We start from the raw sequence: 15,453 nt of genomic DNA on the forward strand, positions 1-15,453 counted from the left end.
GTATGTATAAACTCAGTGTGCCGGTCTCACACGCGATGGTGGAAATACACAACAGTCCAACGTGGTTGGACGACGACACATCAAATCTCATTTGTGGTAACAGTAAGTTGCAGTAATACCTTGAGTATTATTAGCAGCAATGAGCAGACTCAGCGGCCCGTAAACTGTACAAGCAACAGTCTTGATACACAAGAATAACACACTATAATAATCTATCTCTGCCCAGACGTAAACCCTTACTTGAGTCATGTGAGGACATAGGTAGAATGTATGGTCATCCGTTGTTTGACTCCGACTTGGTTCCATGGGTGGTACGGCGGCTGATTCTCGGTTGGAGAAAACAGCAAAGTCAACTCGGTTGAAGGAAGAAAAATCATATTTCTTCACTTCTGCAGGCAAAAGGGTGAAGATGCAGATTGCTCGCCGGTCTTCTTCAGATCCGTTCTTGTGCTCGGTGGAACACCGAGAAATCTCAACTCGTCCAGCGAGAGCGTATGGCCAAAGTTTCAGGTATGTACGTTACTTCCTTGGGCAATTAGGTTACACATGGGAGCAGCAGAGCTGCATCCAGACGTGGCTCATACTGTCACTGGAAGCAATGCAAAGAAAGATCTCAGAGGTTTTTATACTCCAGATGACATCATGGTTGAGGGACACATTCTGTCATGCGCCTCATCCAATAAAATCCAATAGAAGCACACTCGGTCCTTCAGAATTTCACACACAGGTGTAAATTGAGCAAGGCTACATGGGATCTGTAGTCTGTTTTGGACTCCCTTTGTTTGATTTTTGTACAGTTGTTATCAGGCTGTATGTAGGCCTCAGTCAGGCTTTATGACTGTATGTAGGCCTGCCTTTGTCTCATATCTGAGTACATGAGGCACAACATATATATATGTATGTATATATAAATATCACACAACATTATAACCACTGACAGGTGACGTGAATAACATTTATTATCTCGTTACAATGGCACCTGTCAAGGGGTGGGATATATTAAGCAGCACGTGAAAAGTCAGTTCTTGTTTTTCATGTGTTGGAAGCAGGAAAAATGACAAGGGCCAAATTGTGATGGCTAGACGACTGGGTCAGAGTATCTCCAAAACAGCAGGTTTTGTGAGGTGTTCCCGGTATGCAGTGGTTAGTGCCTACCAAAAGTGGTCCAAGGAAGACAAGGTGAACCAGAGACAGGGTAATGGACGCCAAGTCTCTGTCTGGTCCAATCTCACAGAAGAGCTCCTGTAGCACAAATTGCTGAAAAACGTAATGCTGGCCATGATAGAAAGGCGTCAGAATACACAGTGCATCGCAGCTTGCTGCATATGGGGCTGCGTAGCCGCAGATGGTCAGAGTGCCAATGCTGACCCCTGTACACCGCCGAAAGCACCTACAATGGGGACGTGAGCATCAGAACTGGACCATGGAGCAATGGAAGAAGGTGGCCTTGTCTGATGAATCATGTTTTCTTTTAGATCATGTGGAAGAAGGCAGGTCGGCAGAGGCATTGTGATGTTCTGGGCAATGTTCTGCTGGGAAACCTTGGACATTAATGTGGATGTTACTTTGACACGTTCCACCTACCTAAAGATTGTTGCAGACCATGTACACCACTTCATGGCAATGGTATTCCCTGATGGCAGTGGCCTCTTTCAGAAGGATAATGCACCCTGCCACACTGCAAAACAATTTCAGGAATGGTTTGAGGAACATGACAAAGTGTTCAAGATGTTGACTTGGACTCCAAATTCCCCAGGTCTCAATCGGATTGAACATCTATGGGATTTGCTGGACCAACAAGTTAAATCCATGGAGGCCCCACCTCGCAACTTGCAGGACTTAAAGGATCTGCTGCTAACGTCTTGGTGCCAGATACCAGAGGACACCTTCAGAGGTCTTGTGGAGTCCATGCCTCGAGGGGTCAGAGCTGTTTGATGTATCATGGAGGTCACGTAGGTGATATTAGGCAGGTGGTTTTAATGGTGTGATCGGTGTAGATATATTTACATGTATATATGAATATACATATATGAAGTACTATTTCTGCTAACATGGCAAGTTGTAAAAACTATTTAAAAAAATATACATAATTTCCAAGCCATATAACTACTGACACCATGTAAACTGCACATTATTATCCGGACCTTTGCTAGGAAGGACATTTAGAGACCGGACTTCTTGGAACTTTAACTGAATAACCCTGATGTATTTCATGCTCAATAAAGCATGTCTTTGTATGTTTGTATCAGTAGCAAGTCCGGTATCAGTAGCAAGTCTTCATACATGCTCTGCAGTTGCAGCAGTGAAAGCAAATCTTGTTCACCAAGACCAAATCTAGTAACTTGTCATATCCATTATAATACTTTACCAGAGAATTGTCATGTCTGCACAATTATTATTTATAATCACCTTCTTTTCAGACCACTGTCAAATCTTCAGTAAACACTGCAAGTGCAGTGATGGTCACAGGGACAGAGGTGTACGTCTAATTTAACAGAGCTGAGTGACTGCTATAAATGGCGATCTCACAATTCATTTTGGATTTCAAATCAAGTGGTTTTGTGTGAGTTAATTTCAATTTAAATGTAATTGTAAGAGTTGCGCAAACTGTCTGCATCTGAAACTTTATCCACTGGTAACTTTTTAATGCTTAACACACTATTTGATCTCATATTTCATAATATCCATTTTGATTAATTGCTGTACTGTCCAATATATTCTCAACCCAATTTTTTCCCCCTCTTAGGGCAAACCTTCCCTGGCATACCGTATACTGTATACTGTTAAGATGTGTTTTGAGAAGATGGGTGGTGGTACAGACTTAAACCTTGGAGAGATGCCCTGATGTCTGTGCCTTAATAGAATCTGTCTTACCTTGCTCAGGCACAATCAAACTTAAAAAGATTAAAGAGACCTCTGTAAAGCATCAACCCAATGGCTGAAATAGATAAGCCAATGTCTTTATCCAACTTCAAATATAACTCTTCTTCTTTTTTCTTTTTTTTTAAAGAAAATTTTAACTTGATGAAATATGGAGTGCAGAGGATACAAGGAATTTTTATTACTATTTGTGAACTGCGTCACATGAAAGAGAATCACACTCTTTCATGTGACTAACCATGTGACTTCTAATGAAACATGAATAGAACAATAATTTTTTGCATAAATTTTTCATAAAATTCTTATTTAATTTAATTCATTATGTGATTTATGAGAAATGAATATAAGAGTTTATTAAAAAACGAAGGATTACGCAGAATTATTTTTTGAATTGGGCTCATTGACTAACTATTCTCTCTGATAAAATGGCTGGACAGGAGATAGCACAAGAACAAATGTCTGACCAAAACTTTTAAGCTGTCATTTATATTAACAATTTATCAGATCACTTCATTTAGGAAATATTTGATTTTGAACTAGAGCGAATATAAATGTCATTTGTTGAAGAGTATTGTTCATGGAAATGTGAAGCGTGGGACACACAGCACAGATCACTACTGCCCTCTCTTGCTGGTAAAGCCTCTTTACTGGATGGTACTTAGGGTTGCTACCTTGGCTTTGTAAAATTCCTGGACACCTAATCAATGAACGAAAAACATACTGCTGGCCATCATACAAGAAATAAAACATATTATTTATGATTGTTTAATTCTTTTTTGATTATGGAAATTACTGCATATATAGCATATAATTAAATCAAACAATAACTAGAAAATAACTGTAGCCTATTTTTAAGATTCACATTTCAATTTCTTAACAAAATTCCATGAAAATGAATTGTGTAATTTTTAACACAATGTAATAAAACTTCAAATATTTATATACTTTTTTATTTTATTTTGTCAAATATTATTCAATTCAATTTGATGTAATTTGGCTTAGCAATTGAAATGTGTAAACAAATGTGTGTGTGTGTGTGTGTGTGTGTGTGTGTGTGTGTGTGTGTGTGTGTGTGTGTGTGTGTGTGTGTGCGCGTGCGCGCGTGTGCGCAGGTTTAACACACTATTTATTTATTCTGGCCCTTCACAGTTGTCTTGAGTTTATGGTTCACACAAATGTATAAATATATATGTAAGTTTATTTATTTATTTTTAAACATTTGTACATCAAACCAAAGGAAATCAAATAAATGTACATAAACATTTGCTCCAAAAAATTTATTTCAAAATTTACGCAATTCAATTTCATAACACATTTTTTAAAAAAAAGTTAAAAAAATCTTAGATATTTATATTTTTACTCATTTAATTTAGTTAAAGATCTCAAAATTGTATAGAAATTTGTTATGAAATTTAAATGCGTAAATATTGAACATAATTTTGGACATTTTTTCAATAATTATAGTAAGAAGACTAAAGTTTAAAAGACTGTTCACACAAGAGTGAAAAATCTCAATCTCAAACCAGTCACTAAAATTAATCAGACTTAATTAATCAATTATGATTCATATGAGAATTAGTTTAATTCTCCTCCTTGCAAAGGAAAATATTGAAATTCTGGGACATTTTGCATCCCAGAATGGAATTAAACTTTTCAAGTACAAATGGCCAAAAACCAGGACGATCTTGGGAAATTCTGTACAGGTGGGAACTCTAATGCAAATATTCTGTTCATATTGAAACCTACACATTTTTTGGTTGCTTGAAATCAGTTAGACTGCTAAAAATATATTATAAATTATTAATGTACAGCTGCAAGTTTCTTACAAGCATGTGTATGTGCTTTGAGCCTATTCAGAGTAAAACATCAAAAATATATTACACTGTCAGTGAAAAATAGGTTGGTTTACAGTAGAGAGTTTAATGAGTATCTGAAGGGTAAAATAAGTGAGAAACAAAAATAAGTTATATTAATGAGTAAGCATTAAAAGATTACAGAGAATGCTTGAAATGAGGAGCATATAAAATGAACACCAGCAAAGCAACATTAACCTAATACAGTTTTTTACAATCGCTATGACAATTTTTTCAATACTTTTAACAAATTTCTCTAAACTCTTAACGCACCAACACACCTACAACACACAATTGGCAAAACATTTAATTTCATGCTCAAAATCACACATTGTAAACTAAACTCCAATGCTAATTTTCAAAATACAATAATACACTAGCAACAATACACTATGTCTACCAAAACACTGCAAACATGTCTCAAAATCAAATCATTTTTCAAAACACTAACATATGTTCTCGTCCAACAGGAAGATTTAGTGTCATAAAAACACTAACATCAGATGGAATTACAGAAACTGCATTATTTTATATGTGTCAGGTCTTATACAACAGACAGTATATTGTATTGATCATAGATTGTGTTTTGCACTGCAGTTTCTTTTGAAGCCTCTCTACATTTTTGTTTTGTTGGGTTTAGGTCTTTTGCTGCAGAAATTCAATAAAAAAAAGACGTATTGGTGACAGAGTTCTTTGATGCGCTCACCATTCCTTTCAAAAGGAACTTTGTATAATTGTTTCATTTGGACTCTGTGTTTAGCTAGAATCCGAGAAATGCCCTTGCCCTTGTCCCACTCTTCTCCCTTGTCCTTGTCCCACTCCTCTCCCTTGTCCTTGTCCCACTCCTCTCCCTTGTCCTTGTCCCACTCTTCTCCCTTGTCCTTGTCCCACTCCTCTCCCTTGTCCTTGTCCCACTCCTCTCCCTTGTCCTTGCCCCACTCCTCTCCCTTGCCCTTACCCTCACCCCACTCCTCTCCCTTGCCCTTGTCCCACTCTCCCTTGCCCTTACCCTCACCCCACTCCTCTCCCTTGTCCTTGTCCCACTCCTCTCCCTTGCCCTTGCCCTTGTCCCACTCCTCTCCCTTGCCCTTACCCTCACCCCACTCCTCTCCCTTGCCCTTGTCCCACTCCTCTCCCTTGCCCTTGTCCCACTCCTCTCCCTTGCCCTTGTCCCACTCCTCTCCCTTGCCCTTGTCCCACTCCTCTCCCTTGTCCTTGTCCCACTCCTCTCCCTTGCCCTTGCCCTTGTCCCACCCCTCTCCTTGCCCTCGCCCCACTCCTCTCCCTTGCCCTTGTCCCACTCCTCTCCCTTGCCCTTGTCCCACTCCTCTCCCTTGCCCTTGTCCCACTCCTCTCCCTTGCCCTTGTCCCACTCCTCTCCCTTGCCCTTGTCCCACTCCTCTCCCTTGCCCTTGTCCCACTCCTCTCCCTTGCCCTTGTCCTTGTCCCACTCCTCTCCCTTGCCCTTGTCCTTGCCCCACTCCTCTCCCTTGCCCTTGTCCCACTCCTCTCCCTTGCCCTTGTCCCACTCCTCTCCCTTGCCCTTGTCCCACTCCTCTCCCTTGTCCTTGTCCCACTCCTCTCCCTTGCCCTTGTCCCACTCCTCTCCCTTGCCCTCGCCCCACTCCTCTCCCTTGCCCTTGTCCCACTCCTCTCCCTTGCCCTTGTCCCACTCCTCTCCCTTGCCCTTGTCCTTGTCCCACTCCTCTCCCTTGCCCTTGTCCTTGTCCCACTCCTCTCCCTTGCCCTGGTATACATCTTCCTCTACTTAGTGCAGACATTTTTCTTTCTTTCTTTTGTTGCTCTATATTGTTCCCTTTCCACAAAACATCAGCCCAAAAGGTCCTCTTTTACATTATACCATATGGTCATGCGATTGAAAGAACCTCAACACCTGAGTGTGTTTCCTAGATGGGAATCAGCTGTGATTTATATATTTGCATGATTCAATCAGCTGTTTCTCACTAACAATAGAATAAAATACAGGGGATATATTTGTGTTTCAATTCACAATATAAACAGCTGTTTACCTTGACTTTAGCCTGTAAGGTTAGGTTTAGAACATGATGTTATCTGTTCTGACATACAGTGTTAAAGCACTGGTAAATTTGGCAGTAAAAATCCATTGTTATGGTCTTGTTTGAGCTTGTGTGTAAAAGAAGTTCAAGCATTTTAAATTTGTGTTAATTGTATGCATTTTGTGTTAAAGCAACAAGAAATGTGTTAATAGTATAGCTTACACAGACGGATGTAGTGCTAACTGTGTTAAGAGTTTTTGAAAATTGTTAAAAGTACTGAAAAATCTGTCATAGCAATCGTAAAAAACTGTAAAAAAAAAAGAGTTTAACCAAGAACATTGTGTGTTGCATAAGCATTACATTACGTATCAAGATTTTAAATGTATTTGCGATTTAAATGTTACATGCGATACATTTTGTTTGGTCAGGATACACGGTTATGCTGTGTTCCATTCAAGTTGGATGTGGGATATGCCTACTTGATATTTCCAACCATAAATGCATTCCATAAACCAATATTCGGAACTGCAGTGGCCCCGGCAGCTTAGCAGGGGTTAGACTCTCATTAGAGATGTCTCCTAGCAATCCAACTGATAAACAATGCTGCAGCGCTAACATTTCTGCTTCAGGTGTACGATTATCAAAAGAGATTATAATGTTTTATACACCTGTTTCTGCAGGTGTTTGTTAAACAAGCTTTAATATCATGTAATGTGGAAACAAACTCATTTATCAATATTACTTAAAGTGAATGTGTATCACTTAATTTGTATATCACCCTGAGTGTCGACATGTTTGTGTGACATCATGCACCTGTATCTCGGCGAAATCAGAGTTGAGAATTTCTGCATGAGCCTACAAGTTGTAATTATGACATCAAGATGCATTTCATTGCACTTTTCCTAGTAGGAAGTTGGAAAATCCAACTTCCTGAGTTGAATGGAACTGCAGCAGTACTTTCCAAAACTTGATCTCATACTGAAAGCTCAAGCAGCCTAATATACACTTCGAAACTCCTGATGTGTATAACAATGCATAAAGCACTTCCCAATTTTATTTCAAGTGAAAATCAGTCCTCCTCTCCTGATTAATAAATTAGGCAATAACAGTCATGCAGAATATCGCAGGTTTGTAAATCCATAAAGATCTCTTTCTCAACAGTAATACCAGCAGTGATGACAGTCGACTCGTCAGACAGCTTGATCTTCCACATTTCGCTCTAGAATTACGTACATCACTTAAAGCATGATTGTGTCACTCAAGGCCAGCTTGAAGGCCTCGACCGGGACATATCCTAAAGATCACACCCACCAAGAACAAATGAATCAATTTGATTGGCTGATAAATCTGACAATCTGTCTTTAGTTGCACGTTTATTTGCACTGTTTAGGAATTCTATGGAAATTCTGAACGCCTGAGGGGGTGGAGGTCAGGCTCACATGCTGTTTCGGGGATGCGATTTATGAAACAGTTGTCACACTTTGCTTGTAAGCATCAAGGAATAAATTTTGACTGGATAAACTTTTAATTTTTCTCTATTTGTTTGTAGATTAAATAAGAGTGGAAAGCCATTAATAATATATAGGCAAAAAGGGGATTGAGAATGAAAGGATGAAAAATATGTATTTATTTGGCATGTTATGCCAGCAGAGAAGGCGTTGCTGGCCCTGAGAATTCACCACTGGTGTATATATATCAGTGAAGACAGAGAAAATAACAATTTAGTAACCATGGAATTTAACTGCATAATGTTAAATAACATTATCCAACACACTATGTTCAAATTGTGTCAGAAAGAAAGAGTGAAGGGAGGCTGGATTCAAATCACCAGCAAGCAATATACAGTATATATATATATATACACACTACATTATTCAAAGTGAGTTATATATTTAGCATAATATATCAAATAATATTCTATTTAACTTCAATTAAAGATGATGCATAACCACAAGGCTCCAGGTCCAAGTGGTGAGGGGGAATATTCTGAGCGTCAGGAGCAGGTACTGGTGAGAGGATTTTGTAAAGGAACATAATACTAAGAGTTTGATAAGGATGATAAGGAGTAAGATAGACATGGAAATCATTGAACGGAACACTAGTTATATGCAGCAACAACAACAGTAGTAGCATTAGCATGAAGGCTAACTATTAACAATATGACGTTGAAACGTTTTAAATCATTCTCTGTAACTGTATTTAGGGGATGGAAAAAGCAGACATGCAATGCACACGTTGACTCACTGTATGACATAACAGCCAAAGAGGGTTAGAGACTGACCTGAGGGCCCCTGAGCCAGTGGTACAAAATCAGAACCAGTCCCAAGGTGTAAATCAGCCCCCACACTGAGTTTTGGAGCATGCACGAGAGAGTCGGGGGAGACGTGTTGTGTGCACCTCACCAAACCAGTTTATTGTTTCACTGAATTCATGCACAGTATTCACTGTCCTGATGAAGAAACTGATTAAATTAAGCTCATTTATATAATGTGCACGCTTGAAGTACGCATGAACATTGCAGATCTTAGTTTCTTGGTTGATGTTAAATGTAAAATGGTGAAACTGCTCTGAAAATTGGACACTAGAGAACAACACGGTTAACCTAAAAAAAATGGTTCACATAGCAAAATCTAAATGAACTAGTTTTGCTTTAGTCAAATATGTTATTTAATATGACTACTTTAGGTAAAAAGTCATTGTAAAGGGTCCGAGCAGGTAAAAATAAAAAATCGCTTTTTATAAGAGCAATTACACAATTTCAGTTTTACAGTGTTGAAGGCACAATAAATGTCATAATAGTTTCCTCTTCCCATTTAAAAAAGCATCCAATCTTAAGCGCACTCTGAAAAGTGGTAGCCTTGAGCTATTTTTGCTTGATCTAACTCTTATAATTAGTTTAGTTGGAATAACCTATTATATTGAGGTTGTTTCTGTGATGTTAAATAACAGTTTTGAGTTGATTAAAACGCATGAATCAGATTTTTAGGTTAACATTTTTTGTTTGTGCTTAAGTTCTAAATCAACACTCATTATGAGCTTTAACCAAGAAAACGCCCATCAAAACAGCTTTGATCCTGTGAGGACAGAGGAATCTAAAAAACACATGGTCTAATTCACCATCAGGGACCCGGTCCAGAAAGCATCTCTCCAAGATCCTCCCTCTTATCAACAATTCTAATTCCTCTATGCCTCATGATGTTTATAAAGGGGACTCTACAATCTGACCCTCATCTTCACAGATAAAAACGTCCAGCCGGTAAGAAGTGTGCTTGTCCTTGTGTTTTCTGTCTTATAATCATGTAATGAAAATGTATAGCCCTACTTACTGTGTGCATGCTTTTTATAATGTGTGTTTTTGTGGGTGCCACTCGCTTTTTAGGTCAAATTTTATATACTTAAAAAAGTCCAGGATGACCTGGATCGGGGATTATGATAATTTCATAGTGACGAGAGTGTTTAGAGGATGTTTAATTACATAAATGAACTATAAATGATTATAGTACAATTGACAGTACATTGAAAATAGTAACGATTGACAGACGTTTGCTTTGGGAACTCTCTGGTTGCAGTTAAAACCTTTAAACTTGAAAGTTGTCATGACAGTACTATGTCTTCATCACTATTATTAATGTCTATTCTATTAATTAGAATTGTTGCAAATTGTTCCAAAATAGTACTATTTAGACAATGAAATTAATACAACTCTTTTTACACTCTCAATATAGACTTAATTGTTCCATTTAACATTCCCTTGATACATTTGAAAGCTTAATTTAATAAGAGTAGTGATCTTGTACAAATTTGCAGTTATGTCAGATTTATGAAATATGGCTACTGATATAGATAATCATCTGTGCTCACTAAAGCAATTTGAATCTGTATTTTATATCTCTGACTTGGTCAATTACAGCAAAGTTTTGCATCGACTGACACACTTTATCAAATCAAGTGTCCATTGGTCACGTCTACAAGGTTGAATTCCCCAGAGCTGAAGGAGAAAAACACAATTGATTAACAGTGACAATTCCAGGTGGCTTTCTTATCTTTAGCGTTCAAACACCCACTGGAGATGCTTTAGCCTGAAGGCAGAAAGAGAGAGACAGAGAGAGAGAGAGAGAGAGAGAGAGAGAGAGAGAGAGAGAGAGTGAGCAGGTTAGGGACACGCTGAAGGGCCACAAGAGCCCTGCTGAGGCCCTCTGGAGCAATAGTACAGACAACAACACGACAAGAACACATAAAGCTTACTTTCCCTGCAGACTTCACAGGGTGGTGCTTCCCATAAGATCTGCTATAAAGAAGACAGATGAAGCACAGCAGTTCTTCTGTCCTTCTTACATTACGTTTGATGTGCAGTAACTTAAAACATTTACAGAAGAAATAAAGTTTTGACTACAATTTAGATAGATTCAGTGTTATATACTCTAAATGAGCCAGCATTGTAAAATGCAGATTAATTTTCTTCATTGCTTGGCAGACATCACATTTTCATGTATTATTTGTAATTAATTGGGCAATATTTATAAGCCATAAATTTAAACTATGCAGCAAAAGATGCCCTTTCTGGAAACACATTTTCATGTTAAACATTTTTTTTATAGTATTGCTACAAGTGCAATTGACCCACATAGTGAAGCCTGCACATATATATCTATGCTGAGGAAACAGGGCGGGTCTTATGCCTATATGTATAGACCCTGATGGAAGTCCCTCTTGACAGGAGTTTCTGCACAGATGTGCCTCTGTGTACTGTGTTTGTGCAGTGGGTGCACTCCTGCGGGTTAACAGGTTAACATCCTCAGGGCGTAAACCTTCTACCTGTTTTTCATAGCTGATGTGACATGATCCACAAATTGTCCTCAGCTTGGAAAATTGAATAGATCAAAGGTTGCTCTTTAATAGCTTGTTAGACTTAATGGAGTTATGTGTCATTTAACCCTCCTATGGTATTGAAAAATGGAAACTCCCTTTGGTATTTGCATTCATTTTTGACTGGAAGGGTCAGATGTGTAACCCATTTTTGATGATGATAATGATACAATTTCTTCTTCCCTGAAATTATTTATTTATTTTTATCTTATTTTACCATTAATTTGCATATACAAATAAGCAATTTAATTTAAAAAATCAGAACCTACACTTCTATAAGTTGAATCATGACGAAAATATGAGAATGTGACATAAACTGGAGGCAGATTGCTGCCATCTGGTTAACAAAATATAAATAAGACGACTTGAAAACATGTCAGTAAATGGCTGTAGCCACCCATTCTGTGGTCTGATGGCATGTTGTAACCTAATTTTATATTTTATCACAAGATATGTATTTGGATAGATATTTAGACATTATCAAACTATTATTTGTCAAAGTATAGCCTTTTAAATTGATTTGAAGTGTCAGTTTTTGCAGATAATTCCATTATGCTTGCAATCAAACCTGACCATGGCATTACAAGGAGAAGAAACAAAATAGGCATTTTTCTACCAATTATTGATATATAAAAAAAATAAATAAATTAATAACTCAAAGTAAATGTATAATAATCACAAGAAAAAAAACATCAAGATACAGAGCCCTGGTTCTCTCTCTCTCTCTCTCTGTGTGTGTGTGTGTGTGTGTGTGTGTGTGTGTGTGTGTGTGTGTGTGTGTGTTTATGAGGACATTTTTAGGTTACAAACTGGCAATTACAAGGGTATTATGCTATAAATGTGGTTTATCAGGACATTTCTTGTGTCCCCATAATTCAAATCGCTTAAATAATCATACTACACAATATGAAAAGAATGTAAAAATGCAGAACGTTTTTTGTGAGGGTTAGGTTTAGGGGATAGAATCTATAGTTTGTACAGTATAAAAGTCCTTATGATATGGAGATCAAGGGCTGGAATGGCAATCTGGCATACCAGGCATTTTCATGGTGGGCCTACGCACTTTGGGGGCGATCATGGGCAGACTGGCCAGCGGGAGAACTGAGCGGGCCGGAGTTGCATCTGCAAACGTGCTGAATGGGCCGCGATAAGCAAAAATGAGCCGCCACGTTATGCAGAAAAGAACCCTCCCCAAACTCAACAACTTTTGGGCCAGTTGCCATGTAAAATCCCAGGCCGATTTCTCTTCGCAGTCCAGCCCTGATGGAGAGTTCTCATAAGGATAGCTGCACCAACGTGTGTGTGTGTGTGTGTGTGTTCTGCATTGTGAGTGTGTTATCATCTCACTTTTTCTGAGTGTGTGTGTGTGTGTGTGTGTGTGTGTGTGTGTGTGAGCGTGTATTTATCACTTTGTGGGGACCAAATGTCCCCATAAGGATAGTAAAACCCGAAATTTTTGACCTTGTGGGGACATTTTGTCAGTCCCCATGAGGAAAACAGCATATAAATCAGACTAAATTATGTTTTTTGAAAATGTAAAAATGCAGAAAGCTTTCTGTGAGGGTTAGGTTTAGGGGTAGGGTTAGGTTTAGGGGATAGAATATAAAGTTTGTACAGTATAAAAACCATTATGTCTATGGAAAGTCCCCATAAAACATGGAAACACAACAAGTGTGTGTGTGTGTGTGTGTGTGTGTGTGTGTGTGTGTGTGTGTGTGTGTGTGTGTGTGTGTGTGTGTGTGTGTGTTTAGCATTAGATAGATTACATTTTTTATTTTTCGACAAATGTAAAAAAGGTCCTGTTATTGTCTCACCAGTTCATGTTTGTGTGTGTGTGTAAGTGTGTTTGTGTGTGAGTGGGTGTGAATTTTTTTTTTCTGATGAAAATTTTTTATTGATACACACATTTGAAACAGAAAAGGTAAACATATATTCATAGAATCACCCATAACCCCCATTATTACCTTTGCCACTTCCCAATCCCATCATGACCCTCAACAAATATCCCTGTGGTCACAACTTGAGATACTGACAGACAAAATATATATACAGTATATACAGTATATGTATGTAAATGCATAGTAATAAAATAAAATCTTAGGCCTAGCTCACCTTTGTCAATCGGCCAATGTAACTTATTGAAGTGTAATCTGGGACATTTACCATTCCACATGAAAGACCGAGAAAGATCGAATTTCAAACTACAGTACATTTAACTTAACACAATGTCCTAAAAACTTGGTTGTGCGACGCAACCAAAGTGAGAGGATGCAATTAAGCGTCTGTCTGACTCAGGTCATGCCAAATATAGGCTTAAGTTTAATAATATGGAAATAAACAATATATTGCATTCTAATGCTCATTTTTGTATTGTGTTTTCTACAGTATGCTTGACTGGTCAATATTGTATGAGTCCTTCGCTCCCAATTCAACAGTTTTCACCCTAAAAATAAAACCTACGATATTGGTATGTTAATAGGTTGAAGTAACCTGTCATTTTCACTGTCTCCTCTAGAATCTCATTCCCTGGTTTCATCATGGAGAACCAACTACGTTATGACCCAAGATTTAGCTACGTCCTCAGAAGCAGCCAGCCCTCCTCTAACCTCACAACCAACTCGATCAATGCCACACACACCATCAGTGTGTTTGATGGGTGTGAAGAAATGGTGAGCGGTATCGTGTTTGACTTAACTATGCAATCCTTCAATGTGATCATAGGAATACCAGCCAACATTCTGGTCATTGCAAACCTAATAAATACCAGGAATGATCCATTAACTTCTGACATCTTCTTGGGCTGCCTGGCCTTCATGGATGCCTTATTTGGCTTTATGACGATCATATCATTCCTCAATCTCTACCACTGGAGAAGTGCACTGGGTTGGAGGGCTCTGAAGTTCTCTTATGGTGTGAAGGACACCAGTGGGCCACTCTTTCTCTCCTGCGTCTGTCTGGATCGCTTTATAGCTGTTATCTTCCCCATCACATTTGGGCAGTTGAAGGACAGAAAATACAGGGTCAGCCTCTCCATTGTGGTTTTTCTGCTTACCTTTGCCTATGCTTCAGCCAAAACCATTGGTGGCCTCCACAACTTTGAGAAGGTTTTCACCGGTGAGGTTTTGTTCACTTTCACCTGGATGGTGGTGTGTAACGCCGCCATTCTCTGGGCCCTGAAACGCTCCAGAGGATCTGGAAAAGATGAGATGCATCCTATGAAAAGAAAGGCGTTCAAGATGGTTCTTTCTATTCTGGTCATAATCGTGTCTAACTATCTGCCTCCAGTTGCTCTGTTCCCCTTTGAGGACCATTATCCACATAAGATATTCACCTGCTATGTGCAACCAGTGGGATTTGCCTTTGTAAACATCAGTAGTACTATCCAGCCCTTAGCTTACTTGAGTCGCCTAGAGAAAGTTCCTTTCTTGCCTGAATCTTATTTCCAGAAGTTATGCTGCAAAAAGAAAGACAAGCCCTCAAACAAATGATGATGAAATTATTAGGCTATATCCATCTGTGTCTGAGATACTATTAGAAATATTAAACAAACTATTGATTATTTTAAACAATGTGGTAACGTAATTTCAGTGGTGGGCCATGCATTTAAAGTCTAGGCATTCAATATGATTCATGCCATTAAGAAAACACAGTTTCACAATGAAGAAGACACCCTATGCATTTTGACATCATACATTATATCGCAGCTAACCAGTAATACCAATTGACATTTTAAAAACAAGTCCACGCATGAAAGCCAGAACTTGAAACAACACTTAATGCTTAAGCAAATCTTTTTAGCGAGCATATTTTAATTGTAATAATTTAAATTAAGCCTT

The 15,453-nt window shown here is 38.5% G+C and overlaps 1 protein-coding gene across 1 annotated transcript; it reads left to right on the forward strand.

The window, feature by feature from the left end:
* The first annotated feature begins 14,154 nt into the window (after positions 1-14,154).
* Positions 14,155-15,105, forward strand: LOC127652483 (G-protein coupled receptor 183). The gene has a single exon (XM_052138627.1). It carries the CDS (start codon positions 14,155-14,157, stop codon positions 15,103-15,105), a length of 951 nt encoding a protein of 316 aa, XP_051994587.1.
* Positions 15,106-15,453: the final 348 nt, after the last annotated feature.

This window comes from Xyrauchen texanus, chromosome 12 (assembly GCF_025860055.1).
Source record: "Xyrauchen texanus isolate HMW12.3.18 chromosome 12, RBS_HiC_50CHRs, whole genome shotgun sequence".
NCBI lineage: Eukaryota > Metazoa > Chordata > Actinopteri > Cypriniformes > Catostomidae > Xyrauchen > Xyrauchen texanus.

Coding starts and splice junctions, on each gene's coding strand:
- LOC127652483 (XM_052138627.1), top strand. CDS start 14,155: ATGGAGAACCAACTACGTTATGACCCAAGATTTAGCTACGTCCTCAGA.